The 27,459-nt window shown below is 39.5% G+C and overlaps 2 protein-coding genes across 3 annotated transcripts; one reads left to right on the top strand and one right to left on the bottom strand.

Annotated features, from left to right (window-relative positions):
* Nucleotides 1-329: 329 nt before the first annotated feature.
* Nucleotides 330-3,490, bottom strand: LOC131790172 (uncharacterized). The gene is made up of 2 exons (XM_059107357.2): nucleotides 2,884-3,490; nucleotides 330-2,256 (listed from the first exon to the last, which is right to left on the bottom strand). Exons 1-2 carry the CDS (start codon nucleotides 3,116-3,118, stop codon nucleotides 1,916-1,918), a joined length of 576 nt encoding a protein of 191 aa, XP_058963340.1. The 5' UTR covers nucleotides 3,119-3,490; the 3' UTR covers nucleotides 330-1,915.
* A 1,413-nt stretch (nucleotides 3,491-4,903) lies between these two features.
* LOC131790180 (uncharacterized) lies at nucleotides 4,904-27,050 on the top strand. Of its 2 annotated transcripts, XM_059107365.2 has the most exons (24): nucleotides 4,904-5,144; nucleotides 5,265-5,534; nucleotides 8,188-8,496; nucleotides 9,015-15,245; nucleotides 15,502-15,762; nucleotides 16,384-16,692; nucleotides 16,815-16,868; nucleotides 17,315-17,416; nucleotides 17,611-17,705; nucleotides 18,445-18,633; nucleotides 19,284-19,352; nucleotides 19,540-19,651; nucleotides 20,332-20,460; nucleotides 21,032-21,104; nucleotides 21,209-21,311; nucleotides 21,656-21,702; nucleotides 22,134-22,260; nucleotides 22,426-22,532; nucleotides 22,863-22,912; nucleotides 23,849-24,135; nucleotides 24,287-24,424; nucleotides 24,626-24,700; nucleotides 25,470-25,582; nucleotides 26,338-27,050. In XM_059107365.2, the coding sequence occupies exons 1-24, from the start codon at nucleotides 5,060-5,062 to the stop codon at nucleotides 26,396-26,398; spliced, it is 9,396 nt and encodes a 3,131-aa protein (XP_058963348.2). In that variant the 5' UTR covers nucleotides 4,904-5,059; the 3' UTR covers nucleotides 26,399-27,050. The 2 variants fall into 2 exon arrangements, with proteins under 2 accessions (XP_058963348.2, XP_066016016.1); XM_066159919.1 differs by lacking the exon at nucleotides 24,287-24,424.
* Nucleotides 27,051-27,459: the final 409 nt, after the last annotated feature.

The raw sequence follows: 27,459 nt of genomic DNA, 5'->3' as shown, positions 1-27,459 counted from the left end.
AGACGATGTACACGGATTGCAAATTGCGGAAAAAATTGAGAAAATACTTCTGGGAAACTTTTTTGCTAATACTGTGAGGTAACTTGCGGTCAAAGAGGCTGCCTTAACTACGAGCTTTCGGTTGAGTTTCAGGGCTGTTTGTTAACAAAACTGATGAGTTCTCGGTATCATGTTGGATACATATTAGTTTCTGTTTCCTTTCTTTGTTACGTAATAAACACAGAACAGACTCGCAAACTTTGACCGTTGTTTATTTTTTTTAACCTCGTTTCTTGGTTAGAGTTACAGACTGTTATGTTTTCGACTTTGCAAATTGCATATCTGTCGCAGTGTGGCGTACAGCCAGACATAGGTTAAGCTGTGGGGCGTAGGAGAGGGTGGGTGGAAGCATGCAAGAAAAAGGCAGAAAGCAACGTATGAAAACTGCAACTGAACAATGTTTGATATACCATTTTGTTTATTGATCACATTAACAAAGCTAACCCACTTTGAATTCCCTTTGTTTCCTCCATCGTTTTCAAGTGACAGCTAACGAAGAAATATGTGATTATTCGTCTCGTCACGAGTATGTGGAAAGAAAAGATTCTCGAAACTTACTACATTTCTTTTTCTCTCCACTCATTTGACGCCTTCAACTTTGCTGTCTCCTGGCTGCAAGAAAGACGCGTATGAACGCATATGAACCTTCTCAGGGCCAAACTCACCTTAGAGCTTCGGTGCGCGCTATCCGCCATAAAGGTGGAGACTCGATTCTCATGGTCGTTGTAAGACGAAGAACATCTTGCTACGTTTTATGACTGAGTTCAAAAGTCATCATCTTTCCAATTATTTTTAAATCCAACCGAGTCAGAGGAAGCTTCAGATACGGTTATTTCCACGAAAAAGTAGTCTCACTTTCCCTCAAAATATATGCTTGACATTCCCCCATTCCATGTTTTTCATTACATGGTAAACATTTTTGAGAAAATGTTTTCGAAGTCGTCCAGATATCATTTGACAAGTTCTTAGTCAGTCTCTTTGACTTTATATCAAATGCGGGATTATCATTCAGAAATTTAATGGTAGACTACAATGTATGGCAAAAGTAATAGGCACGCTCTCCTTTTTAAGTGCTCGACAATCCACCATTCAATATAATAAAAAATCCTGTAATTCCTATCTAAAAAGTTATTTGAAAGTCAGCCCTTCCCCCCAACAATGTTACCTGGTGGTGATCATTTGTTTAACACCAACACTGGGAAACATTGACGGGAGAGGGGGAGGAAGGAGATAAATGAGAGAGAGAGAGAAGAGAAAATTTAGAAAGCGTGCCAAGCCTTTTCCTAATTATTGTTGTTACCCAACATTACACCTTGTTATGCTAAGAAATTAAAAACGGAAATTGAAGAAACTACAATAAAACTAATGACAATTATAATTGAAATCATAGTACTAATAACGATAATGATAATTTTTATAACAAGGATGGAAGGAAGATTGAAAAAATAAAGAAAGAGACAGTAACACTCAACGTGCTAGTTAATATCTGCGCCGAGGGAGTTCGGCACAACAGCCATTCGAGCCAACATAATCTCATTGCATCCTCTAGTGACCACAGATCTAGACCTGTACGTATCTTTTGGCTGCCAAATTAACCTCTCTTTCCCATAATTATTTCCTCGGGTAGGTCGCCATTAGATTTCATAGATCACAGCAAATTGAGTTCAAGTATTTCAAATTTCCTTGAGCGTGGCCTGTTCCCGGCCTTCCGCGAATAAACCGGAGTGTAAACGGCGCGATAGTAGCGGCCGAGCCAAAACGGGAGGGAGGGGCTTGGGTCGAGTCGTTCATTACGCGACCAGTTCCAAACTTCCTCTTTTTTCCACTACCGCGCTTCGTTTTACTAACTGAACTCCTGGAACAGGCTTCTGTGATCCTAGATAATGGTGATTACTGTCTTTTCCTCGAGTCTTAATTTGTGCATGCATATGTTACTCTTGTCTCCGATGATCACGTACGTAAAATAAAGCGAGTCCAAGAAGAGAAATACTGTTCTATAAACGCCAAGGAGAAACGTACCAAACACATAACTCGACTCCAGGGCTCCCTCAACATCACCAATAGCTTGTGTTATCACGCGTGTTATTGCATTTGCCAGAATGATTGAAGCCGAATTGAAGAGAAGGAGATGAACGTAAGAACTGCGTTTAATGAAGTGCCCCGTTTCTGTGAGGTCATCGTTTAATATAAGGACGACTACGTTCAGCACGAAAATACCTGGGGAATAGAAAATATCCATGATCTGAATCGTAATCAAAAACGGTTAAAAATCCTGATATGAAAGGATGTCTTAATATAGAACCCCCCCTCCCTCCCCTCCCTTCCTCGCGCTCTTGCTCGAAAAGGCAGACAACTTCTGTTTTTTTCTTATTTGCTGCTCAAAATCTTGTTTTTTAAGTCGTCGAGAAATTATCAATACAGTTGTCCATGCATAATAGAGACAGCCTTCTTTGTCACCTTGACTACATCACAAGGTATTGAAAGCCAACAAATGAGTAAATTTTGGTAATTTCTTTTCTATTCTCTGTAAGTCCTTTTCTTTTTTGTTGGGGTACAACCATTGACGTGGAATTCAAGTCAGAGGGGGTTTTTGTCCGATGGCTAATGAGAAAATTTATCTTCTGTACGTCGAAACTTCGACTGAAAACCGGAAAGATTTTTTCCGCGTTATTTAAATATCTTGAATGTTTATTTTTCCTTTGTTTTGTTAAGACATAACAAAGAAGGGCTTTTGTCCTTTAAACCATAACTGTACGTGTACCGTTTTTGAATCTCTAAGACGAAAACGAAACTTCCAGACAGTTACTTGAAAGTAAAGATTAGGTAAATATCAGACGTAGTTACCTGTTTGAAGCAGAACTTGAGGTTGTTCACAGATGCAGGAGGTAACAAACCACAAGTCTTTATCGCGAGAAAGTCGATAAAAAGATCTCATAACAACAGCGCACCAATCACTTACGGCTAAAAGCAGCACAACGGCGGGCTTCAGGCTTTTACACTCGCGACGAAGACAAAACGTGCTTGTTAATGACACGTTCAATATAAATACGGCTGCATCTGAGTCACATGTCATAAACATGCTGAATAGAAGCGAAAAAGATCTGAATCAAGGATATGCTTCCAAGAGAGAACGTTGCGCCACGTGCAAATTGCACCGTAAACACAGTGGTGAAGTCAGCGACCAGGTGGTTAATAATATCCCCGCTCTACCTTTTCGAGATGTGCTCCGGTTCTTTAGCCTCTTTTCGACGATCTACGGTCACTCAATTTAAATAAATACTGAGGTGTTCTATAACCAGGGCTGATATCGAGCGATGAAATGAAATACCGCTTCTGTCTTTTCTTTGATTTCAGACTCTCTGAAGGCGGAAAGTAATTATGCATAATCGGAAAGCGCAGAAAGGTAAATATTCTACAGAACATTGTAGAATACTTTGAAGGAAGCTTTTGTCTCCATGGAATCTTCACTTTGAATACGATAAATAAATGAAGTGGAAAGATTGTACTCTTTGACAACTTCCGGTGAGATTTGAGTGGTTCCGATCATAAAAATATTATATAAATACCTCGATTTTACGAATTTTAAAAGCAACAAAACTGGTGCGACTTTTTCAACCCTTTCATGAATTGAATTTTGAAGGTTTTTTTTAAGCGTAGGCCTTAAGATTAGTATGGAAATTAAAGTTCACAGAAATTCTGAATGCCAGGGACGTTTATTCTCATTACTATTGTTGACTCGGTTGACAAGACACATTTTTATATGAGGGCTACTGGTTGACAAGGAAAAAAATCATTTTAATTTCATCCATCAATCAAAATGTCAGTTACAGTTTCATCTGCGCAACAGGCGCCCTGTGAAGGGGTGGGTGGGGGAAGTGGTTGATCGACTTGGCGGTTTGAGACTGATAGAAACTTTCAATCAAGACCCTGTTCGGGAGAAAGAAAATTTGGACTCAATGTACTTAATGAAGAGGAGTCATCTATTTGTTACGAGCATCGGACTACAAAAAGATCTGAGTTAGTCGCGGAGATTCAAACCACAGACGCAAATGAGTTTATTCTCAGTCGTCTGGCCAATGGAAGTAATCAAAAAATATGTCCGTCAATTCTTGTTTAAATATTTGTTCCTTTGCCTTTAGGACCTGTCATATTTCACTATCTATCCCGCTTGGGAAAGGAGAGCTTGGTAAAGTAATTAAATGCGATATAGTTTGTGTGTCTTCTATTCAAAAGATTACCCAACTGTCATTATGTCGAGCTTCACAGCCATGAAATTGCTCGTTCGATATGAAATTTATTTTTTGTTATCCTCTATTCAAAAGATTTATCCAGCTATCATGATATTTGTTCGACAACCATTTATTTGCGTATTCAAAACAATATTATTTTTTTGGGCTCCACTGAACGAGAAACAGGCAACCACTGATCCAGAACACATTCATCGAACGCAGATCGCAACTATCACATTGAAATGAGTAATTTGTTTTCTGTCTTCGGTGAAGCGAGGAAATGCATTTAAACGTTTGGGTTAAAATTTTTTTGGTAAAATCTAATGGGTGACAAAATATTTCGACAGTCTACTTGAATCGGTATTAAATTTCTTATGAAATGCTGTGAACATTTGAATATTGCGCTAAAAGAAGTCCGAAGATTTTCTTTCATTAGCTGATCTGATAAAAATGTTTCCACCTGAAAAGGGTTAAGCCAGTGGGCGTGAAGCAAATAAAAATGAACCGCCCTGATTGGTTGAATTTATAAAACAATTGTCACGATTTAAAAATAACTCGAAACTTACGTAATGCTTTTACTGTGGATTCGAGCGCGGGAGTTAATTCGAGAGAATCGAAAATCGTGTCGCGTTTCAGCGAAATTTGACCATAACACTGGCTTTTTGTTTCTAACGTGGATTGAAAATTGCAATGGTGAAGCGAAGTATTGGTGTTGGTTAAAAGGAAGGCTGGTTTCGCTTGTATGACTTCAGCGCCTGACCGGTATCATTGTTACAACACACAAATGCTCTATGTTGGAATTCACACAACATGCTTACGGCTTTCGGACACATGTTTTAATTTTGGGTCTCCTTGCAGTATGCACCGTATGCCACGGTAAAGAATCGCTGTTTGTAACTACCTCGATACAATCGTGATCATCAAGTGATTTCGCTCTTTACGTTATGATCCAACTTTGTTTCATGTTTCCAATCGTTTGTTTTTATTTTTACTCAGAGGCCAACGATCTCCAGTCGAAATCGTGCACGGGAGAGCAATCGACCGCAAAAAGGAACTCGTTTAATTTCCGCAAGTTTGGAAACGTGACGGGTTTAGAGGACTGTGTGGATATATGTTGTAGAGATGATGCGTGCGAACTGGCGATACTTTCGCGCGGTTTTCATTGTTATGGTGTTTCATGCGACAAGCCGAAACTTTGCCACAAGATACTGGACAAATTGTTAATGGAAGATGAAAGACAGCTGCAGCGAAACCCAAGAAATGCAGGTGAAATATTTGATAAAATTGACCAGCTTTAGAAAACAAAAATTAAAACAACAAACTCGTATATCATTTTGATTTCTGATTAAAACTTTCTTGCGTGATTTCTTCCGGGCAACCACGTTTACGGTAACAAGAAAATATCTTTTCTCTCTCTCTCTCTCTCTCTCTCTCTCTCTCTCTCTCTCTCTCTCTCTCTCTCTCAACAGTATCAAAATATTCAAGCCCTAATTTACTTATTTTCAAAAATAAGTATCATGTATCAAATCGTTTTGCAAAAGAGAGTACAATAATAATTTTCTTAGTCCTGCTTAAAACTTCGACTTTGTACTTCATACCCAGATCATGCAACATAACTTATAGTTCTGCTTTGTCGTTAGGAAAGTGTGAAGGAAAGTTGATTTATGTGTGACCTAAGTTAACTTCATAATTTTAAGTCCAATGTATCAACTTGTTCCTCTTCGTCACCTTAAAAATCCTAAAATTACCTTCCAAGTTTGTGAAGCAAAATTAGTTATGTTGTGATATAACGTTCTGAGAGGAAAAGGCGTATATGATCTTATCCAAGAGGTGTTCCCTCTTCAAATCACGTTTTTTTGTTGGTTCTCGTCATAGCTATAATGTTTTCCAACGGGTTCACGGTTTTCCGTCCTCCACAAAACTCCATATGCCAATTTGAGGTGAGTTTAGTGGAAGAAAAACCAACTCGTGTCTTGAAGCGAAGCGCTAACTGTCATTTGATCTTTTTCATTGACGTTCCAGATTAAGTGTCCTCATCGTCACAATCAAACATTTTTCGGTTGTTGATTCATTTCAATAAACGTAAAGACTTCTTTAAAATGAGTGCATGCAGTGCTTCCCCAGTACGCTGGGAAGGTTTAAGTTATCGTTTGATTCAATTCAGTCCTTCCCCAACTGCTCCACGTACGTCAACCACAGCAATCACAGCCTTATCATGATTAGTCTATACGATTGCCAGTAGTGTCAGAAACGACAAAAAGTACACATTTGGCCTGCAGCTCATCAAATTAATCAAGCAGATAAACATTTCTTGGAACAAAAGAAAAAAATTGGCGAAGAGGCTCAGATTTCGAGTGCCATCGTCAAGGAATTAAAAGAATCAAAACGTCCGTGAAGATGAGGAAAATGGAATCTTAAAAGATAACATTTTGGATTGGGTTGTTCAAGGCTTTTGCAAGACATTTCAAGTCTCTTAAGGCCTATTTACACGGCACGACTTTGTCGCATGCGACAAGCTTACGACAGGCCTACGACATGACTTAAGAGTCGTAAGCGAGTTGTAGGTTTGATTTACACGAAACAATTCGTGTCGTAAGCCTGTCGTAAGCTTGTCGCATGCGACAAAGTCGTACCGTGTAAATAGGCCCTTAAATATTTAAGTCACTTGACGTTTTCGACATTCGAAGGCTTTGTTGATCATTTTCTGGATGCGTTAGGTTTCTATTTTTCCTCTCATATTTGAAGCCTTGTAATATTTGGTCGAATTTCAAGGTTGAAAACGACGGTTAGATGGGGTTACTTTTATTTCATCAGTTGGCATAGAAAGACTTACTTTAGGAAGAATAAACGATTGCAGATTTTAACCTCAGACGGACGGCAATGTACGCGCTTTTTGAGGGGGCTTGTACTTTGCTCTGCGAAGAAAAACACGCCAGAGTGCAAATTATTCAAGTGAAAGTGTTATTGAAATGCTAAATTGCGTGAAATATTTTGAAAGGATTTTATCGCTCGGACAGGTGGCACTAAACAAAATCTCTCAAACACACGTCTCAAGGATCTCCAGGACTAACGAAGCGATTCGAGGTGATCCTAAAACAGACGAGTGTGCCAAATATTTTGATGTATGCGTTAAAATTCTTGTAGTTGAAAGACATTTTGATAAAATGCAACCTGTCTAATACCGAAATTTTGTCCTCGGGTAGGACCTGAATTCTCTTGTAAATCGCACATAAATCAAAAGACTAAACCTACGCTAGACGTAAAGAGTGACTAAATAAACTTAATACGCCAGGCTTTTTTTGAAGTCTACCGATAAGTACACTTTGGTATCTAAGCATCGTCAGCGCATCGCCTAGTTTGAGATTTAAATTCAACTGCTAACCAATCCCAAACATGTTTACCCCATTTCTCTCCTTTTGTTTCGATAGGATACTATAAAATTGTAAAAAGTAATTATTATCACCAGTACGCTTCGACATTGGTGTGAAATTATTAATTGACATCGGTTCAGGTGCTGCATCGTGATTGTCTACAGGTGAAAAATCCCGCCTCTGCTCTCCTAACACTTAAAGAATATGAGCACTCTTACAGTCTTAAAAATCATAAAGTGCCTTCTAGTGAAGAAACCTCCTTTCATTTTCTCTACCACCGATAAGTAAAGCACTGCAAGATAACCGTCGACAGCTGCTAGCTACCAGTTTAATCACATAAAATAGCAGGGTTACCTGGTCAAGCTTAACACGCATGCATTTATTGACGTATGATTTTATTCCTAAATGGAATCCAAACAACAATTTTATTTCCTATAAACCATAGTCTTTTTCGTGTCACAAACGTATTATTTTCTTACCCGTTTTGATTTTATTATTGGATATTAGCACTACGACTCAATGAAATTATATTTGAATTTTACTTATAGGAACAACAGACTTTATCAGGCACACGTCACAAGTCACCAACCCGAGGTGTCCAAAACGCTTTGTACCCAGCTTTCATGTCCTTCTCCTCCCTGCCAGAACAACTCGCGAGTTTTACAAATTTTCTCAGCAGTCGGAAGATGAAGGCCAATGCAATACGCAGTGCTGTAGATCACGTGAATGCTTGCTCTCTTTCATCGAAGATGAAGAGTGTTATGGCGTTACTGGTGTACCAGCTGATAGCAACAGCACAAATAGTACACGAGAACCTACGCTTGGTTTAGAAATCGCTATTATTGATCGAAATAAAGGTTAGTCAATATGAGTTCCGTGCAATATCGTTGTAAACCGTAGAGCGGTTAAAGGCAAAGCTCTTTTTCGATATTGAATATATATTTATATCGCACTACGAAAGCAATGAAGCAAACAGAAGTAGCCCCAGAAAGAAAATACCAGATGTCATCGTCAAAAAAAAGCAAAAAGCATAAAGCAAAGACACTTTTTCTGTGTTTATATGCTTTAATTCTGCTTCGAGGGTTTGTATTGTAGTGGAAAAGCTGGTGAAATTCCCAGCCATTTATACAAACATACAAAATAGAACTCAGAAAAGCATCAATCTGTTCTTTAATCGATTTTCACAGCATATTGTTGAGCATTATAATTACATCGCCGCTTTTTTAGCAGACCCTCCATAGACTTTCTGACAAATGACGTCGAAGGTAGAGAATATTTGAACCGTATTTTAACTGCTTGGTACCACGGAAAGGTAAAATTCTTTACCATTTGCGTATAAATTTGGATTTACTGATGAACGATTTATTCCTCTCAGAGATTTCTAGAAGCTTGGATGATGGAGATGAAGATCCAGATGATATAGGTTCCGACGACAGCGATATAAAGTCGTCAGATATTAAACTGCCTAGGCTTCGGCCAACTGAAGTCAACAGCAACCTACAGACGTCACAGGTTGGCAAAATATTTTCAACTACAAAAAAAACAATCGCAAAAGCCAAGGAGAGCGTATTCTCAAAGAGGATACCGACTATGGGACCTACAAAACATGAGGCACAGCCCACTGCTATAGGGCATGAACAACATCTATCAAATCAATCAAGAACTAAGCATCCCAAATTTCCTACTACTAAGGATATTAAGACAAAAGGTGTACCATTTCATTTCAAAGGCGTTGCAAGTAGAAGGACTCCTTCAGGGCCTCCTTCAGTTTCCAAAAACAGAGCATTCAAAATATATTCCAACAACAAAAGTTTGACGAAACACTTAAGCTCAACACTCACGCAAAGGGTGAGCCCCTCTAAAGGTGGAAAAGGTACAAAACTAAAGCCAACAGTAAAAGTTTGGAAGGCTGCTGAAACCAGACGAAGAACTCAAAGTATAGAAACTGGTGGAAACCCTAAAGGAAAGCATTATGTCAAACATCTGAAGCTAATTACAAGGACAACTACTGCGATGAAACCCAGCAGTAAAAGTTCAAAGGTATCACGAATAAGCGATAGAGGTTTTGAAATTGGTACGAAAAGGCTCGATACTCATCACAAGGGGTCCACTGTACGTCTAGTGGGAACGGACGAAGGAAACTCTCGTGTTGATGAAGGTTCATTAAGTGGATTTGATGGTATCAGTGGGGATCACAGATATTCTGGAGAAGACCGTGAATTCAGCGGACATAATGCTTTCAGTGGAGTAAGTGGATTTGACGATATCAGTGGAGATCAGGGATATTTCGATAAAGAACATGGATTCAGTGTACATGATGATTTCAGTGGAGTAGGCGAAGACGATGTGAGTGGGAACCATGAATATTTGAGTAGTAGTGGTGGCGATTCGAGCAAGGATAGCAGTGATTTAATGGAAAATGCTAAGGTGCTGAGAGACGATGGTTCGGTTGAACATCATTTGAGTGACGCCGACCTGAGTGGAAGTGATATTGGAGTGGGTGGATATGCAGAAAATTCAGATGAAAGTGGAAAAAACGGTGGAAAAAGTGAAGTAGGTTCCACGGAACAAGGGGATGGGCCATATAAGATAAATCATGATGTAACAAAGCCAAAATTGTATCAGGGAGAAGACAAAAACGGGAACATGGCGAGAAAAAAGATTGATCTCATTAAAGATTTGGAAGAACTTGGATCAGATGGAGATAAGAGCAGCTTGCATAGTAAGCAAACCTCGAAGAAAGTTGTAAAAGTTCCTCGTGTCATAGTGTCTGGTATAAAGAAGGACCCGAACACCAAAAAAGGAAAAGATAAAAGAATGAAATCTAGGAAGGTTCACTTTGATTTAAAACAGTCTCGTAAAATAGAGAACCAATCAAGTTCCAAAGTATCACGTAAATTGCGACCGGAAAGCCATGATGTTAAAGCAAGTAATGTCAGAGCTAAGTTAAATCCCAAGAAAAGGAAAAATTATGGTAGGACAGAACTGTTAACCAACAAGACGGTAAGGAAGGAAAGAATTCAAGATGGGCACAAGCGTTCGAAGATGAAATCAGTCAATAGCACAGTGAAACATACCAAGCCCAGGGACCGAAATTCGTCTGGGCGACTCATGAAAACAAAAGACAACGTTGCAGACATAGCTACTAAGCCGTTGCTCTTTCATGGAGCACGGAATGAGGGTAATAAGCATAATGTAATCATCAAAAGGAACAAGGTTAACAGAAATGCAGCAAACTCTACCGCGTCACAGATTATTCCTAAAGCAATGTCTACGGGAAAAGTTCGCAAGGGTAAATCAATTAGCCGCCGTAGCAAAGGAAAAGCTAAGGTCATTCGAACAGGAGACAATGCGACTTCACATAGACCATCAACGAAGGGCTTGACTGTGAATTATCAAGCAAATCAGGTAAAACTTAATGGCAAAGCCAGTCTGGAAAAATCGATGGGAAAGGGTTATCAAGCAATCAACCAAAAGAAACGGAAATCTCTAGAGTTTGGGGGATTCCAGGGAGGCCACCGCTTACAAAGCAAAGTTAAACCCTTAACAGAAAACAATGAGAAGCCGACAACATTGGGAAACAAAAAAGTGGGTCGCACGAAAACGAAAAGTAGGTTGTCAAATGTCAACTACACAATAAAGGACACTGGTGATCTTATGCAATATGCCCATCGGAAAGTGTCCGTCAGGCATAAAACAACGCTAAAAGTTATAGCCGGGCGTAACGGCTCCAATGTTGAAGGTAAAACGGCACATAAAGTCAGTTCATCGATAAAAGTAATGGCTCATAAGAAAGTTCATAAAAAGTACGGGACCAGTCCAAAGGACTCACTGCAAAACAACGTTCCGCATTTTCATCGAAAACCTCATGTCGCACAAAAGAAGCAAAATAGTATGCATGGACGGAGGGCACAGATACTTCATCTACCGAATACGACCTCAGAGAAAGGAAACCGTATAAAGGACTCAAAAGGCAGTATTCATCAAGACCTTATGTTGTCCTCTACTGTAGGGAGCTCATCTTCTAAAGAAAACCGTTCATTTGTCTCCCACATTACCTTTTCGCCCCATCAATCCATAAATACTTTAAAAACAAATATTTCCCACGTAAATATATCGGCAAAGCAACGCAGCAACAGCAACGCCTCTGACGCCAAGGCTACGTTCGTGGGTCATTTTGTGAACGATAGTGGTGGTAGTAATGGTATCGATTTTTCAGTTAAATCCAGTGAAAAGCACCATAAACTTAGCAGTAAGCACCGTTTAACTGTTGATTTGGACGACTTAGGAGACGCTGATTTTGATATAATGATGTCAAATGATATTCCTCACAAGGACTTACCCAAGAAGTCGAAGGGAAAAGATAAAAAACATGCAAGTAAAAGCAACAAAAATTATGATAATAGTAGAACAGAGAAAAAGAGGAAACACAACTCCCATGGTAACGATGAAGATGATGACGCTAAAGGATCGTTCTACAAACAGAAAGACCAAAGTGAGGCAACAAGCAAAGGCAAACTCCATCGACACCATCATCATTCCCACAAGGAAAAGGATAAAGATGCCAACGAGGAAGATGAAGAGGGAACCTCCAGAGAAGAAGATGGTCACCGAAATGCTGAGCGCAAATCGCGTCATCACCATAGGCATCATGATAATGCCAATACTGTGGAACAGAAAGACTACGAAGACGAGAATCACCATCATAGTGCACATAAGGGACATCTGCATCATAAAAAGAAGGAAAACAACGAAGAAGATGGTGAGGATAACAGGGAGGCTAGGAAGCATATAAAACACCACCATGTTGAACGAGACGAAAGTGATCGTTCAAGTGATGATCAAAAGATGAAACATCGACGCCACCATAAGCATAAGGATCATGACCATATACCCAAAATAAAATATGATGACAATCATTGGCAGGGAAAAGTTATTCCTGGACGAGTAAAAATAACGTATAGCAAAGACCATGCCAAGAAGCGACATTATCACCATCACAAGCATAAAATTCAAAACGATGATGACCGCTCTGAAACACGAGAAAATCACCATAACCGGAAAAATTCCTTTAAGGCGCACGAAATGGACAGCGATAGCGACGAGGATACTAAAAACAGGAAACTGCAAAAACATTTTAAGGAAAAATCTAATGACAATCATGAGGGTGATGACGATGACGAAAATGATGAAAAGCAAACAAGTCACAGAGGGAACACCCACAAGAAAAAAGAGGAAAGGGTAGAAGAGAAAACAGACGTAAATTATGAAGTGGTTAAAAAAGGTCGGCATAGGGCATCTCACGATGAAGATAATGGCGATGATTCCGATGAATCTTCTGAAAACAAGCAAGAAGAAAAAGAGGATGACAGTGATGAGGTAGAAGACAACGACAAAGTTAATGAGGAAGACAAAGATAATGCACATGACCATAGCGACGGTAGTGAAAGAAAGAAAAATAATCGAGTAGTTTTAGGGGACGATTCCGAAGACGAGGACGAAGACGAAGCTAAACAAACAGAGGAAAGTCATGATGCAGACGGACACTGGAATAAGCACAACTACCATGAACAAGAACATGCTAGCAACGAGGAAGAGTATCATAAAAATAGAAATCGTAAGGAATATCACAAACCTCATTTTTACCATAAGCATTGGGAATCTAGACACAAGCACCATGAATCTCATTTTGAATCTAAGGCAAATGACGATGATAATAGTGATCATTTTGGCGTTGAGGCGGAGAATAACTTGAAACATGATATAAGAAATTTCAGAAAATCCGAGATTTATCACAGGGAGAGGAAGAAGGAATGGAGGGAATATCATAAAGCAGAAGGTGAAAACGAAGAAACTGACAATAATAACCATGAAAGACAATTTCAAAGGAGTCATAAACAGTACCATTATCATCATAAACGCCCGGAATGGAAAAATGACAAGACGACAGAAGAGTATAGGGAACATAACGAGCAAAAGGAAGCATATGAACGGGATCCTTTAAGGAATAACGAAGACGATAATGGAAGAAACCTGGAAAATATCGATGAACATATCCCTGATTATCAAAAAGAGCGTGAGGAAATAGAAGAGATTCCCTCTCGTGATAGAATTGAGGAACGCAGACCAAATGATGAATCTGGAGAAGAGAAACACAAAAAGCATCATCACGAAAAGTTTCATCACTTTCCTGAAGACGATAGGGTTGCGTGGAAAAATAAAGAAGATTTTGAAGGGAATAAGTATGAAAATGGAGATGTTCCATACAGACATGAACAAGCGCACAACCACCGGCTGATAGATGAAGATGAGAAACCGTACGAGGATAACAGAGACCACGAGATGCACTATGATCATGGTTCCAAACACAAGCCGAGGCACTGGAAGAAGTGGCACCGGAAGAACCACCATCACTTCTATGAGAAAGACCAACACGATTTTGAGGGTACTGGGGGCCCGTTTGATTCTTCGGCATCGATGCGCGTTTACAATGCTGATAATGATGATGACGATCAATATTATGGTGGTGAAGGTAATCAGGAATACCAGGGACGTAATCATTATAAGCACAAACATCGTAAGCATAGGCAAAGCTATGAATTTTGGGGTAATGGAAATCAAAACCCCTACTATTATGATTACAACTATCACAATTCTAGAGCTCCATATGGATACTATAAGCCAAGGTCTAAATTTCGTTCATATTCTGAATGGCGTAGAGAGCACTACGGTGACTATGATAGATGGAGACCGAAACCTTCTAGATGGTACCCGCATAACGAGCACTGGAATAGAAAATCGTCTTGGCCAGCATCTCAAGATAACAAACCTGTAGACTTCCAGTGGAATAAATTTTACAACAACAATGGCATGCCACCGATACCTACCCCTTATCCTGAAGATCCATCAAACCGTTGGCGACCAACAAATCCACAGTGGAAGCCACCCGATCAGACGCAAAACAGCTTTGGGAAAAATAACTGGTCCTCAGATCAATATCCTAGTCAAGGACACGCAGGGGGCGAGGATCAAAACCAAAAACAATACAATGACTGGAGTAAAAATGGGCCCCCTCTTCACTTAAAACAGGGTGGTTACGGACCACAGAGAAACCCATCCGCACCTGGGTTGCAGCCGTGGAGAAATATCAATGCAACCAAGCAGGATGGTGGACAACAATCAACAGGAGTTCAATCACAATATATTCCTCCTGCTCAACAAAACTTCAATAAAGTTTTTAATCAGACTAAGTTTCACCCTACAAATCGCCCGAAATACCCAGCTGGTTCTTCATCGCAAGTTTCAGGCCCAACGAATATCAACCAGATCAAAAAAATTATGGATAAGTTGAACACTCCTCCATCAACTTCCGGCGTTCGACAAGGCAAAGTTGCTCCCACTGTCAAACAAGACATATTGCACAATGCGACTACCAACAAAGATGGAGTTCCCAAGACAAACTTGACCACCACGGATCAATTGAAAGATAGAAACCGCCTGAATGGATTTTTCAACGAAGAAAAAAATGGAAAGAAAAAGTCAGAGATCTCACGGCCTGCGAATAGGAGCGAGGATCGACAAGCTGAAAAAAATACAAGTTCTCAAGGTAGAGCATTGTATTATTTTTCATCTACTTAAATCCAGAGCCCCAATGTAGAAGACTGCTTGTGTCAATATACCATCAATTCCTTTCCGTTCTTCCCATTTATGTTCCTATTCGACGAAGTATAATGATTATCTTTCTGTGGTAGAGTACTTCCTGACCAAAGAAAGCTTTATACCTTAAATATTTGATACTTTCCAGATACTCTAAAATTCTAAGTTCTGGTCCCTAAAGCTATACCCGTTCCCCATTATTACAGGAAACACCTCGCAGAATGCCAGTCTAACGCCGCAAACAACCAATACCCCACCCAAACCTCCTTCCAACCAAGTCACAAATAAAACGACAGGAGATCATACCAATCCACAACAGGCAGCTGGAAATCGAACCAACAAGCCTACAGCGCCCACACTAAAGATCTCCACAACTACTGCCAAGCCAACCACTCAGACAACCACTGAACACACTCCAGCAGCAGCACCAAACTTTGGAGACGTCTCTCAATCCGATGATTCTTCAGGTAGATGTTTTGACTCTGTCATGCTACCTGAGTCAGGATCCTCCACACACCCTTTGATTCATGAACCTGTTACACATAGGTGGAAGATGAGATTAGAATGAAGAAAGCAAACTAGGTCTCACTAGCCCCTACGGTTGATTTTTTTGTTTCAGTTTGTACGAGTAATATGCCTGTAACAGGGCCACCAATGGTGGAATAATGAAACTAAAGTAATCTTGTGTCAGGAGACAGTTCTGAGAATAGCATTGATTGTTTTCTTGTTAGGAAAAAAGCTATATAGGAAGTATACGCATTTTTTTATTTTGGAAACCCAAGAAAGTTCGTGTAAAGAGTAGATTGTTTGAGTTCAGAACTTACCTGGTTTAAATCAATATGTTTTTCTAGTTTTTTCACGTTCGTGGACAAAGAAAAATTAAGACTCCCCCTAGCGATTCGAACTTCATACCTCCGAAATCCGCGCTTTGACGCTCTACCACTGAGCTACAGAGATCTCTGTGGAGAGCCGCGTCATAATTAGGCTCATATGGGGCACACTTTCTATGTACTACTGGGATCTTAAAACGTTCGAGCTCAAAATTTACTCTCTTCTATATTTAGCTAACCCGATATTTTTTCAAACAGAAACAGGAAAGAAACATCGGAAACACCGGGCTCCTATTTGCATGGCGGGTAAGACAACAGACGACGTCACTTTACTGCGAGGGAAAAAGGCGGGAAACTTTACCAACATTGGCGACGTGGGCGACTTCGAGATGTGTATCAAGAGGTGCTGTCAGACGAAGACATGCGACCTGGCTTTTAAGTCTGCAGAGACTTGCTTTCTCGTAAACTGCTTTGATAAAGATTCGTGCAAGACCACCGAGTCCCTGGATGATATATTCAGTCCTCGAATGTGTTTTGTGAAAAGGCATTTAAGTGACGAAGAAAAAGGTAACCAATTGTATTCTAAATCTTTTTATGAAATATTTTTTGGGGATGCAAAGTTTTTACAGAGTTAAAGTAAAGGTCGCATACGACCACAGATCCTAAGCACTAAATCATTTCTGTTTAAGACGATCAAGATCAAGATGGGAACGATGAATGGGACGACAAAGTCTCTCCTTCAGGTAATTTTATTACGCAGCAGACCTCTAAATGATTGTTACTCAAGAAAAGGTTTTTTTGTCTTTTCACGAAGGTGGGACAAAGAAAAAAAATTTACTTATCGAACCTTAGACCTTTAACCGTCAAGGTATTGAATTCTGTTGAAGCCTTATTATTTTTCAGACCTTATTTTAATCACTACTTCCGCATTTGCTATTGTTGCAGTAACGTGTCGTCTATTTCAAACCTTAAACCACAATTAATATAAATTATTTTAATGTATTGCTACTTGTGTAACTGGAAACGAGTGGAATTGTTATGTTGTATGACAAGACGCTTGTTGAATGCTTCTGCACCATTTCGCTTCTCGATGCTCACTGAAAGCTTTTTGTTCTCATTCGGTCGCAATATCATCGCCACAACTTAAGTAATCACATAAAAAGGACGTTTTCCTCTGTCTTTATTTTAGGAATTCGTGAAGTCTGTGATATGGAAAAGGCTCTTGGAATATTGTGGAAGAAAACGATTGCTGGGCGTTTCTCTGCCCATCCATGCCCACGCGGCGCAAAAGGTATTTCTGAATAGAAAAACTGATGCACATGATCTGTCTTACCATTTTTGTTGTAAGTTAGAGGACTTTACCCTTACTAGGTTACGCTATTAACTGATTGGCACGAACATAGAAACATCGCAATATTATTTCAAACTACAGATATCTGCATTTCGTGTAATGATCGTTTCGTTGATCTTTTTTAAACCTTTTAGGTTTTGTAAGACGGCGTTGCGAAGCTGATTCAAGATGGATGCCGCCTGACTTCAGTGATTGTGTGTCCAATGGCTATCAAGATCTCTATGACAAGGTAAAACAATATTCTGAGGCGCATGTTGGGATACTTTGACCACAGTGAATCCATTCCCAACACTTTTGAATTCTGAAGGCAAAATAAAGAAGTTCGATTTTATAGGTGGACCTGCAGAGGACGTGTTGGTATAATGATAAGTGCGGTGAAATACGGAGTTAAAGGTCTGGGTATGTCTTCTAGCCCTTCCTTTACACCGAGGATATGGAGAAGCCGCTTATGCCATATTTAAAACAGTTCTTTTTACCTCATATCGAAACGGACTACTGAGCTTTTATAAAGGGGCTGGTTTATAAAAGAAAACTGTGGTGCTGCGCATGCGTCGGTGGGAGTGTTACAAGATAATTCAAGAGGTTAAATCAACTGAGTTAATAACATGAATTTTCCACCATGGCCGATTTACATTATCAATTCAGTTGATAAAACCAAATGATAGGGTAATTTAGTGTTATCAACCGAGTTGATAACGTAAATTGGCTACCGTAAAGAGTCTTGCCTTTAAACTCTTTACGATGGCCAATTAGTATTATCAACTCAGTTGATAACACTAAATTACCCTGTTATATTCTCCCACCGACGCAGCACCACAGTTTCTTTAGAGGCTTTCCCTACTAAAACCAACTGATAACTCAGCTTTATATCTGGTGTGCTCATATCGACGTCAAGTTTTCAATAAACCTAGTGTTTAAAACTGATTATTCCAACCACTCCGCATTTAAACCTTTCGAAATTTTTGCAGTCTAGAAAGCTTGCCGCTGGAGCTGACCCCAGCCCACTCATACGGGAACTGTCACAGCTGACAACCCAGAACATCGACAATTCCTTGATATTTGGAGGAGACCTAAACCGAGCTACAGATATTATGGCCGCTATAGTACAGCATAACGGACAAACTGAATTCTTAGAAATGACCAAAGAGGATGTAGAGGTATATACATTATTCGCCAACTTTGTTTGCGTTTATTTTGTTAGCATAGTGTGAAACACATTTCGATAGCGAGTCATTAAATCAAAACTTAATTGATCCCAATGGCCGATTAAAACAATAGAATATATCATAAGCAGCCAATGAGAATTCCACGAAACAAACAAGTGCCTGAGGCGCGGGAAGACGCGAGAGAATAAGTGGTGATTGGCTTAAATTTTGTACCTGATGTGGTTGAGAAAGTGATATGATACGAGATGTAGAAACCGAGCTTGATAAATAACGGTGAAATAAAGCAAACCCATTCAATGCCTGGTTGTTAACACTATGAGGAGAAGTCTCGTCGATTATATGACGTTAGGGAGTGCGAAGTATGCTAGGAATCTATTTTTTTAATAAAATAAAATGCTTTTTCGCCAAGTTCTTTGGAGGAAACAGTGAGGAAGAGTCTGAACTTAACATTGGTGTTTTTTAAACTGCAGAAATACAAACAAGAGAAAAAGAAAAAAGACTGAAAGATACAAATCTTTTTAGAGTTATCCATTGCTTCCTTTATTTAATATTCTTATTTAGATTTCACAGATTAAGAAATGCAATTAAAAGCTGTTTTTTTTAATCATAATTGACAATAATTTATCAACATTTCTGATCAGAATTTTGTAAGAGCCAGCAGCAATCTCCTGGATATGACAAATCAGCAGGAATGGTTCAATATCCAAAAGGTAATAAACGAATGTGTCATGGACGAGTCATTATTTATCTTCGGGGGGGGGGGGGAATTAACTTCAAGTACCTAGTTATCTCTTATCATGTGGGGGTTTTTTTGTATTATTTTAGCCAAAATTTTTGGCAATTTTTTAGATATTTGCCTACCTAGTGAATCATGAACTGATATTTGCATTGTTATAGAATAAACCGGGGTCAGCGGATGTTCTGCGAGCCATGGAAATGTTTGCACTTCAAGCGGCACGACGACTTTCCCGAGAAGATATGGCGGAACCTACCATCACTAACAATATCGGTGAGTCAGGTTTACTTAAAGAGGCCCAGATCACTTCTCAGAATTTCCCTTTTTCTCGGTTTATCACGAAGCAAAGAACCACAATCCCTCTGCGTGATGGACCGTTAACAGGAATGGTATATCCACCACTCAAAGATTTCCCGGCTGAGGATTATTCCTGTCTGTCTACCAGTCTGGCTGTAAATCTATCTAATTTGATTTTATAAAGAAGTTTGACGAGGAGCTAACGCTGACCAAGTTATCTTTAGAAATTCTTTTCCGTAGCCAATCAATTACATTTACAAAGCACCGACTATTAAATTTCAGAAGTTCAAGAATAACGGGTACGAATGCGGTAAAAGCGAACCTTCACTTTACCCATAATCCTCTACTTCTAGTTTTGCCCACATACCTTAGATATGAATAGGACAAATAAAAAAAATTGAGAGCCTGATTCTAAATCATGAAAGAAAGATTAAACGTTCATTTATCTAGAAATCCATGATGACCAACATTTTCTATAACATACCGTACAGCGCACGCGAATGACATCTGTGTATGGATGCCAACTTGATAAAGCAGTTCGTCCGTCCTTACTTACAGTACACCTGTCCGTTTTTTTATCTCCTGTTAGAAATCTGACTTCTACCTCTTTACTTTTCTACCATTTTCAGTTAATGAATTGTTTCATTTTTTAATAGTTATTAAGATGGACAGAAAGTCTGCAGGGGATGATGGTCTGACTTTCCCAGACTTTGCTAATCCAAGAGTCAATCGCTGGGATGCGAGACATGACGTCATTGCCCTTCCGTCCTCTGTGTTTGCCCAAAGTAAGTCCAGGTTTAAGGAATGGAATACATCAGTTCCCTTTAAGCCTATTTTCTATGGTACCATTAATAAATAGTTTCCATGTTGCCATGCATCTGTTAAGTAATAGATCACAGATGACGTCAAAATTTGTTAAGAGCAAACATGTGACACACGAGGTGCAGCCGTGTCTGTCACTGTTGTTATCACTGTACTTTGTAACATGGAATCTATTTGTTTGCTATGATAAAAAAGCCAAATGTTACTAATGACGTCATCGATGCGTCTGTCACCCTATAGAGTACAAGTGAGAACCAATCAAAATGCGTGTGTGATTCATCTTAAAATTTAACTCTTTAACCCATGAGAGGGACTGGCATCTAATTTATCCTTACCATATCACCCCTGAATCAAACATTAAGGTCAGAAAAATTAAAGGAACTTTTCACCAACAAAAGAAGCTCTTGATTGTTAAAAAAATCTCCTTGTCAGCACCTCAGGAAACGTATAGAAAACATTATGGAGAATATACATATTGATGTCAGGGTGCAAAAGGTTACAACTAAATAGAAAATATTTACGTTCATGTTTCAGCTACAAAAGATGTGAGTGTTGCTACAATCAGTTTTAAAAGTTTGCCTTACTTGCTTCCCGATTCCAACGTCAGGTAAGACTTTACATTAAATTGATCAATATGAACTTCATGACTTTCAACACAACTCACGAGCAATGTTAGTTTCGAGCTAACAAGTTACTTATGTCTTCCCACAGTACTGGTCTTGGTCCAAATTCCAAAGTGATGTCAACGGTACTGCACCCCCACCCCCAAGGGAAGATTACCCCACCCGTTACTATAGTACTTAGTCACATCAAGGTAAGATGGGCAGGTTCATACAATCTTATCCCTTTTAACCCCAAGATATCTTAATTAATTCTCGTTACTGTCTGCCACACAACTCGTATGATGTTAGTTTGGAGAATTTGTTATTGGATCAACTAGTAATCCCCTTACTCATATTTTCCTCTTTCTCATTGCATGTCTGCTTGGTATTGTATTTAAATTGTAAGGACAAATTCCTTCTTAGTCACTTATAGTAGTTGATGGTCTAAAAAAGTTTGGAAATTGAGACGCCATCCTTTTATTTTTAAACCTGTAGATGTGCATGAACTCAAGAAGTAAAATCTATAAACCATTTCTATTCTCGTTTTTTTTGACAGCGAAGGCGTGGAAATCCTAAATGTGTATTTTGGGATTACGCACTGAGGTATGTTTATGACAAACGTTCATTTCGTTGGCACCTATGTTTCTGTAAAGGTTGAAAGCCTTTGTTATGCACGCTGAGAAGCCCGTGCCACTGAGGCGGGGCTCATCTAAGGTAGATTGACAGGAGGCGAAGAGGAGTTTTTTCTGTTTGTCTTTGAAAGTGGCTGGGATTCTTGTCCATCACGGACGAATTTTGCGCGCCCATTTATAACCCTGAATAGAAAGAGGCACTGAGGCTAAGATAACGGAAACATGGTCCGGGTTCGAGCTTAGTTTTCTCGATCGTGAGTCCAGCGCATGAAAACACTATGCCATCGGAGAATGTCTTTCCACTGATTATGAGAAATGTTTATTTATGTTTTCCTCAATTTTAACAAAACAAATTAGTTTCTTTTGGATCTAATTAAGTGTCTCTCATATTTATTTCACCAGTCCCCACAGAGGCGGGGCGTGGTCATCACGTGGCTGCTGGCTAGCATACAATAACCACACCCACTCAATTTGTCAATGTAGTCATCTGTCAAACTTTGCCGTTTTAATGGATCTCTCATCGGACGAGGTGAGTTTACTTTTTGTCGTCGCGTTTGTATAATCCTTGCGTAATTATAATTCTGGACAGTGTATGTGGCAGTGATTGTACATAATTGAGTTCTCCTGCTCATAAGACGTCTGAGGTCGAGGCTGTGCCAAGAGAGACAATACTTTCCTTTTCTAACAATTTCAGGTCTCGCAAAAGGAACAGAAGAGAGAGAGGACAATGGCTTTGATGTGGATCGGTATTCCTGTGCTTATCGTGGGAGTGATTGGTGGCCTGTACATGTCCTTTAGCTGGTGAGGTTCCTCATTAACCCTTGACCTTTGATACTCCGTCTTAATTAATCCTCTACACCCCAACATCAATATTCATATTCCCCACTCTGTTATATTTACATTTGCCTTGACATTAACATGAAAAATTTATTTGACAATCAGTAGCTTTTTAAATTGGAGATAATTTTCCTTTTACTTATGACCTTAAAATTTGAATCAAGGGTGACACTATGAGGAGAAATTAGTACCCAGTGACTCTCACGGTTAAAACGGCTAAGAGAATAATTTGTCTAAAATCATATGGTTAACACTTGTCTCTCTATCTCTCTCCCTCTTCTCAATTAAACTTAGGAATCGAAAATCAGGAATGTCCAGTAGTGTGACGAGGCCTCCCGTGGCACGTGAGTTTATAACTTTCTTTATAACATAGCTAGTAAATTTGTCTAATCAAATTCAATTGCGCGAACGTGCTTCATATTCCCATTTTGCACGCTCATGACGTCAGCAAACGAGTCCCTCGAGAAAAAAATTTCCATTGGGTTGAAAATGTTATAAAACGATTGGTTCATACGTCAGCTGTGCGTTCATCGAGATATGAAGCACTTGGGAAGTTTGGAGAGCACTCAAGAAGCTAGAGTTGCTCTCGGCTACGCCTCGAGCGACTCTTACGCGTCTTTCGTGATCTCCAAACCTCCAAACCAAACCAAGAATGCCTCTCTTGGTGCGATCGTACATAATCATGGTAAAAAGTAATGTCTTTTAGACAAGTTTCCTCTGTAGCATACTGAGTGCTTATTTGGGGAGGGTCGGACGCGAAAATATTTGGCTGAAAATGTTATGATGACGGAACGCTATGAAACTTTATCATATTCGTAGGTTCGGCCCGATTGGTCAATAAGCACTTAATCATATGGCCACTGCCTTTTCCCTTTCTCGCTATCTTCCTCCTGATTTTACATTTCGCAAGGCCATGAACAGGGCTGTGCGGCTTTATCCAACCTTGCACTCGCCAAACATCACGGCTTTCGTACGCAAGATTTCCCAATGTTTTTAAATCTAAGTGCACGTGGAACTGGACTGGTCATAGGATACATGTCTTAGATGTTATTCATTTTCAGAATTAAACTTTGTTGTTTAAAATAGCGCCTGATGATCTATACCCCTAATTTTACGAACTACGCGGCTGAGTGATATTGACTTATGATTTCTTGAGTAGTTTAACGTAAGGTAGTTTTCATTTCTGCCACTCTTTTGAAGAAGTTCCTGTTAAAACCATATCCGACTCTCTCTGACCATCTAACCATTTAACCATTTATTCTTTTTATTAATTCTTTCAGTGAACGAAAAAACCGGTTTGCTTGGACAGAGAGTGGTTACAAGCCAAGTGCGAGAAGAGTTCCCGCCATCACCCACACGTGACCTTTATCGCGCTCTGTCTCCTGGGTACTCACCGACTGGCGATCTTGAATGGCAAGACGAGTTCGATTTTGAGATGGAGCCTGGTGACCAGGGATTCAAACAAATGCTTCTGCCCAAGTTACAGATGTTGCAGAATCATCTGATCAATGAATTCTATGACAGCGAGAAGATGGAGACGAAAAGGAAAAAACTTTTGGAGACCACGGTAAGTTTGCCGAAGTTCCAAAGTTAGCAAGCGTTTTTTTCTAATGTTTGATTCCTGAGGGGTTGAGGGGGAGGGGACAGACTATTTGATTCCAGAGGGGGTGGAACAGATGATATAACATCTCACAAAATTCTCACAAATTCTTGTGCAGATCAAACAAAAGCCCCAGATTACAATTATCAGTCCAGTACAACCGCCTTCAGATCAGTCAAATCACAGCCAAAACGCGAAGTCACAGAGCATGGCTATCGGCCCAGTACAATGCGAACGGACACCCACCAGACAGACGGTAACAATACTTGCACTTCCTCCTTTTCCTCCTTTCCTTGGGCGCTTGAGTTTTCTATGTTCCTCTTTCTTTTGCAGTAAACCTAGTTATTTTTCTTTCCAAGTCATTATTCATTTCTTCGGGTTTACATTCTCTCTCTGTTGAGAATTCACCACTGAGGCTGACAGTCACTATAACACAGTGTTGCTGATTTTCACTTAGATTCAACCAAAATCTCAGATTACGACTGACCACGTGAGGAGGTCACAGACTTTCAAGACAACCCGCAGACAATCGGTAAGACGTTTTGAAATTTAATTCGGATCTCCCTCGTTGAGTAAGAAACCTTTAAACGAACTTAAAAAGCCATAGATTTGTGCTCAAAAATTCTCATTCCTGATTGGTCGATGCATGGATAGATTATGGATGGCAAGAGCGGATTTCTGTAGTGCACTTCTTCGAAATTGAAGCTGAAGCTGAACCATGTTACTTAAAAAAAAAACTTTGAAAACCTTCATGTTCGATTTGTGTGCTACAGCTATCGTCATAAAGTTAACGTGGGAGCATTTTCTAAAGTGCTGAAAACTATTTTGTTGAGTAACGTGCAGCGACGTCGTACAAATTCCCTTTGGCTAGTGATTTTGTTCTTAATAAAATGCATAGATGACAGCTTGAACTCCTTGTGATTTCGTGCTTTAAGCCATGTTTTGAAATATTTTCAAATTGCACTCGTCCAGTTCCAAAAGCTTTCAAAAGATCACTCGTGCCGATAAAATGAGCTGGAATTCATGCAATTTCCAATACTTACTCAAAAATGCTTTTAAATTTTGTATTAATGGTTTTGAGATAACAGTACAGTAAATGTCGTAGTGTGGATGTAATCGTCGGGAAAAATCGTATCTAGAAAACTGGTTTACTCAACCAATTAATCTATGATTATAATTGATATTTATCTTTTAGACCAATCATATCTAATCTAGAGTCTAACCTCATTCACCACTATTCCATATTCCAGTTTTTACGCCTTTACAAAATCTAAATTATCAAGACTTTTTCTTTGTTTTAGGAGCATCCTGCTAGAAAACTTCGAGTAAGATTTGCGGATGAAAGTCCACCAGGACGAAATCTCACTGATGAAGATAAAGAGCGTTTTAAAAGGCTTCAAAAAATGGAAAGAAGGTGAGTTTCACAGAGACATGTCGTAGACGTTAAAAGTTATGTTTTGATGCTGAATGATACTGTTACCTTTAGTTCAGTGAAGCAGAAATGAACTCGGCAGGCGTTTAGTAAACTGAGAGTGGTGTTTGGCTAACACATTGAGGTCTAGTTATCGCAATATATCTTATGTACGTTAAGATTATTATTTTTAAATAAATAGATTCCATATTGCCATATGCCTCTGTTCTGTAATAGATCGCAGATGACGTAAAAAAAAAGGAGAGAACAAACATGTGGCGCACAAGGCGCGCCTCAGGACTAGGATGTCAGTTAATTGCAGTTAAAACCCCCTCACTTACGTCCAGAAATGCATGCAGTAACGAAAATGGTGAAAATGTGTCAAAACCGTCAATTCCGCCGAGCTGATTTCGCTTTGACGATCTTGACTAAAATTCCCCAAAATCGTCAAATCGAAGAACATTCACTCCGTTTGACGAAATTTCGTCAAATCTGCCATTTTCGCGACTGCGTGCATTTCTGGACATAAGTGAGGGGGCTTTAACTGCAATTAAATGATATCCTAGTTATGAGGCGCTTAGCGTGCCATATTTATGTTCATACCACATTTTGACATCAGGCGTGATCTGTTACGGAGCAGACGCACGGCAACATGGAATCAACTGTTTATTTAAAAATTGTAGCTATGGGATCAGTAAGCGTTGATATGGGAACATCTTTTAATTCTCTCGCTCCCTTCATTTTTCTCTTCTTGCCAGAGTCTTCGCGCAGCATATCAGTAGATGGACAGCCAGTAGCCATCTCAACTTGTCAGAGTAGATTTTTTTAAAATAATGTTTGTAAATACATTTATAAATCGCATACTTAGTTATCGATGGCAAACATTTCCATTACGTTGTTTTATACCCGCTCACTCGTTCACAGTCCTTAAGAGCGTTCTTATAGAAGATAGCAATTTCAAGTTGATTATTTCCATGTTGATTTCACAAGTCGTTTGAAAAGAGGAACTTTGGTGTCACGTGGCAGTGTATAGGTATCAATAACATCCGTCCTCATACCGCGGTCTGTTTGGCGTGCGAGCAAGCTCTCGTATTTGCGTTTTGCTTTATGGCACAGCCGGCTATTTCGTCCTCCGCAGCTGCCTAAAGAAACGTAATGAACCTTCTCTAAGCAGCTAACCAAATTTATTGAAAAAACGTTGTTTGCAATCTAAAAGAGTGAAGATCGTATGGAATTGGCTTAGTATGATAACATGACAACGACCCACACGGTTACGATACGTGTAAAATACATATACTATATTTTTGATACATTGAAAGGAATATGCAAAGTGCCAATGAAATGCAACTTCCTCCAGTCTCTTGGAAGACTTGTGTAAAAGATGAGAATATTTATATATTTTCCAAGAAATAACAGATAGGAGTGATGTGATTTATGACTAAAAATATTTTTGTACATTCCATTTTTTACAGATTGTTATTAAAAATATCAAAACGGTTCCGGGGGGAATAATTGGGGCGGTGGTTTGGTTTATTATTTTTCCATACATTGTCGGGGAAGTTCTTGCTTTGTTTTAGGGCTTGTCTCATGGGGGCGATGGCGTACCGGCTAATGTTCCTTGAATTTTGACCATTCAGTAGGAACGGCTAATTGCTTTCCATTATGGTAAAAGCAAAAAGTTTCACAATTAACTTTTGCCGTACGGCTGCGATAAAACATGAGCTGATAGAGGTCCAATGGTAATTTAATTGTTAGGGATGCGAGCTAATCCCCAACACGACCACGAGCATTTTGGCCTTGACTGACCACGTTGTCATTTCTATACGCTTAAACCGGGCTTATACGACCAGCCATTCCCCCATTTCCGTCTCTGGTCTGTC

This window comes from Pocillopora verrucosa, chromosome 13, assembly GCF_036669915.1.
Source record: "Pocillopora verrucosa isolate sample1 chromosome 13, ASM3666991v2, whole genome shotgun sequence".
Lineage (NCBI taxonomy): Eukaryota > Metazoa > Cnidaria > Anthozoa > Scleractinia > Pocilloporidae > Pocillopora > Pocillopora verrucosa.
This window is presented reverse-complemented; position numbering and strand designations above follow the sequence as displayed.

Excerpts from the sequence above, each read along its gene's own strand:
- LOC131790180 (XM_059107365.2), top strand. The coding sequence starts at position 5,060 with ATGTTGGAATTCACACAACATGCTTACGGCTTTCGGACACATGTTTTA. Across the intron at positions 19,353-19,539 it reads AATGGTTCAATATCCAAAAG|AATAAACCGGGGTCAGCGGA; the intron begins GTAATAAACGAA and ends GCATTGTTATAG. Across the intron at positions 21,105-21,208 it reads CTTCCCGATTCCAACGTCAG|TACTGGTCTTGGTCCAAATT; the intron begins GTAAGACTTTAC and ends GTCTTCCCACAG.
- LOC131790172 (XM_059107357.2), bottom strand. The coding sequence starts at position 3,118 with ATGTTTATGACATGTGACTCAGATGCAGCCGTATTTATATTGAACGTG. Across the intron at positions 2,257-2,883 it reads TCAAGTTCTGCTTCAAACAG|GTATTTTCGTGCTGAACGTA; the intron begins GTAACTACGTCT and ends TCTATTCCCCAG.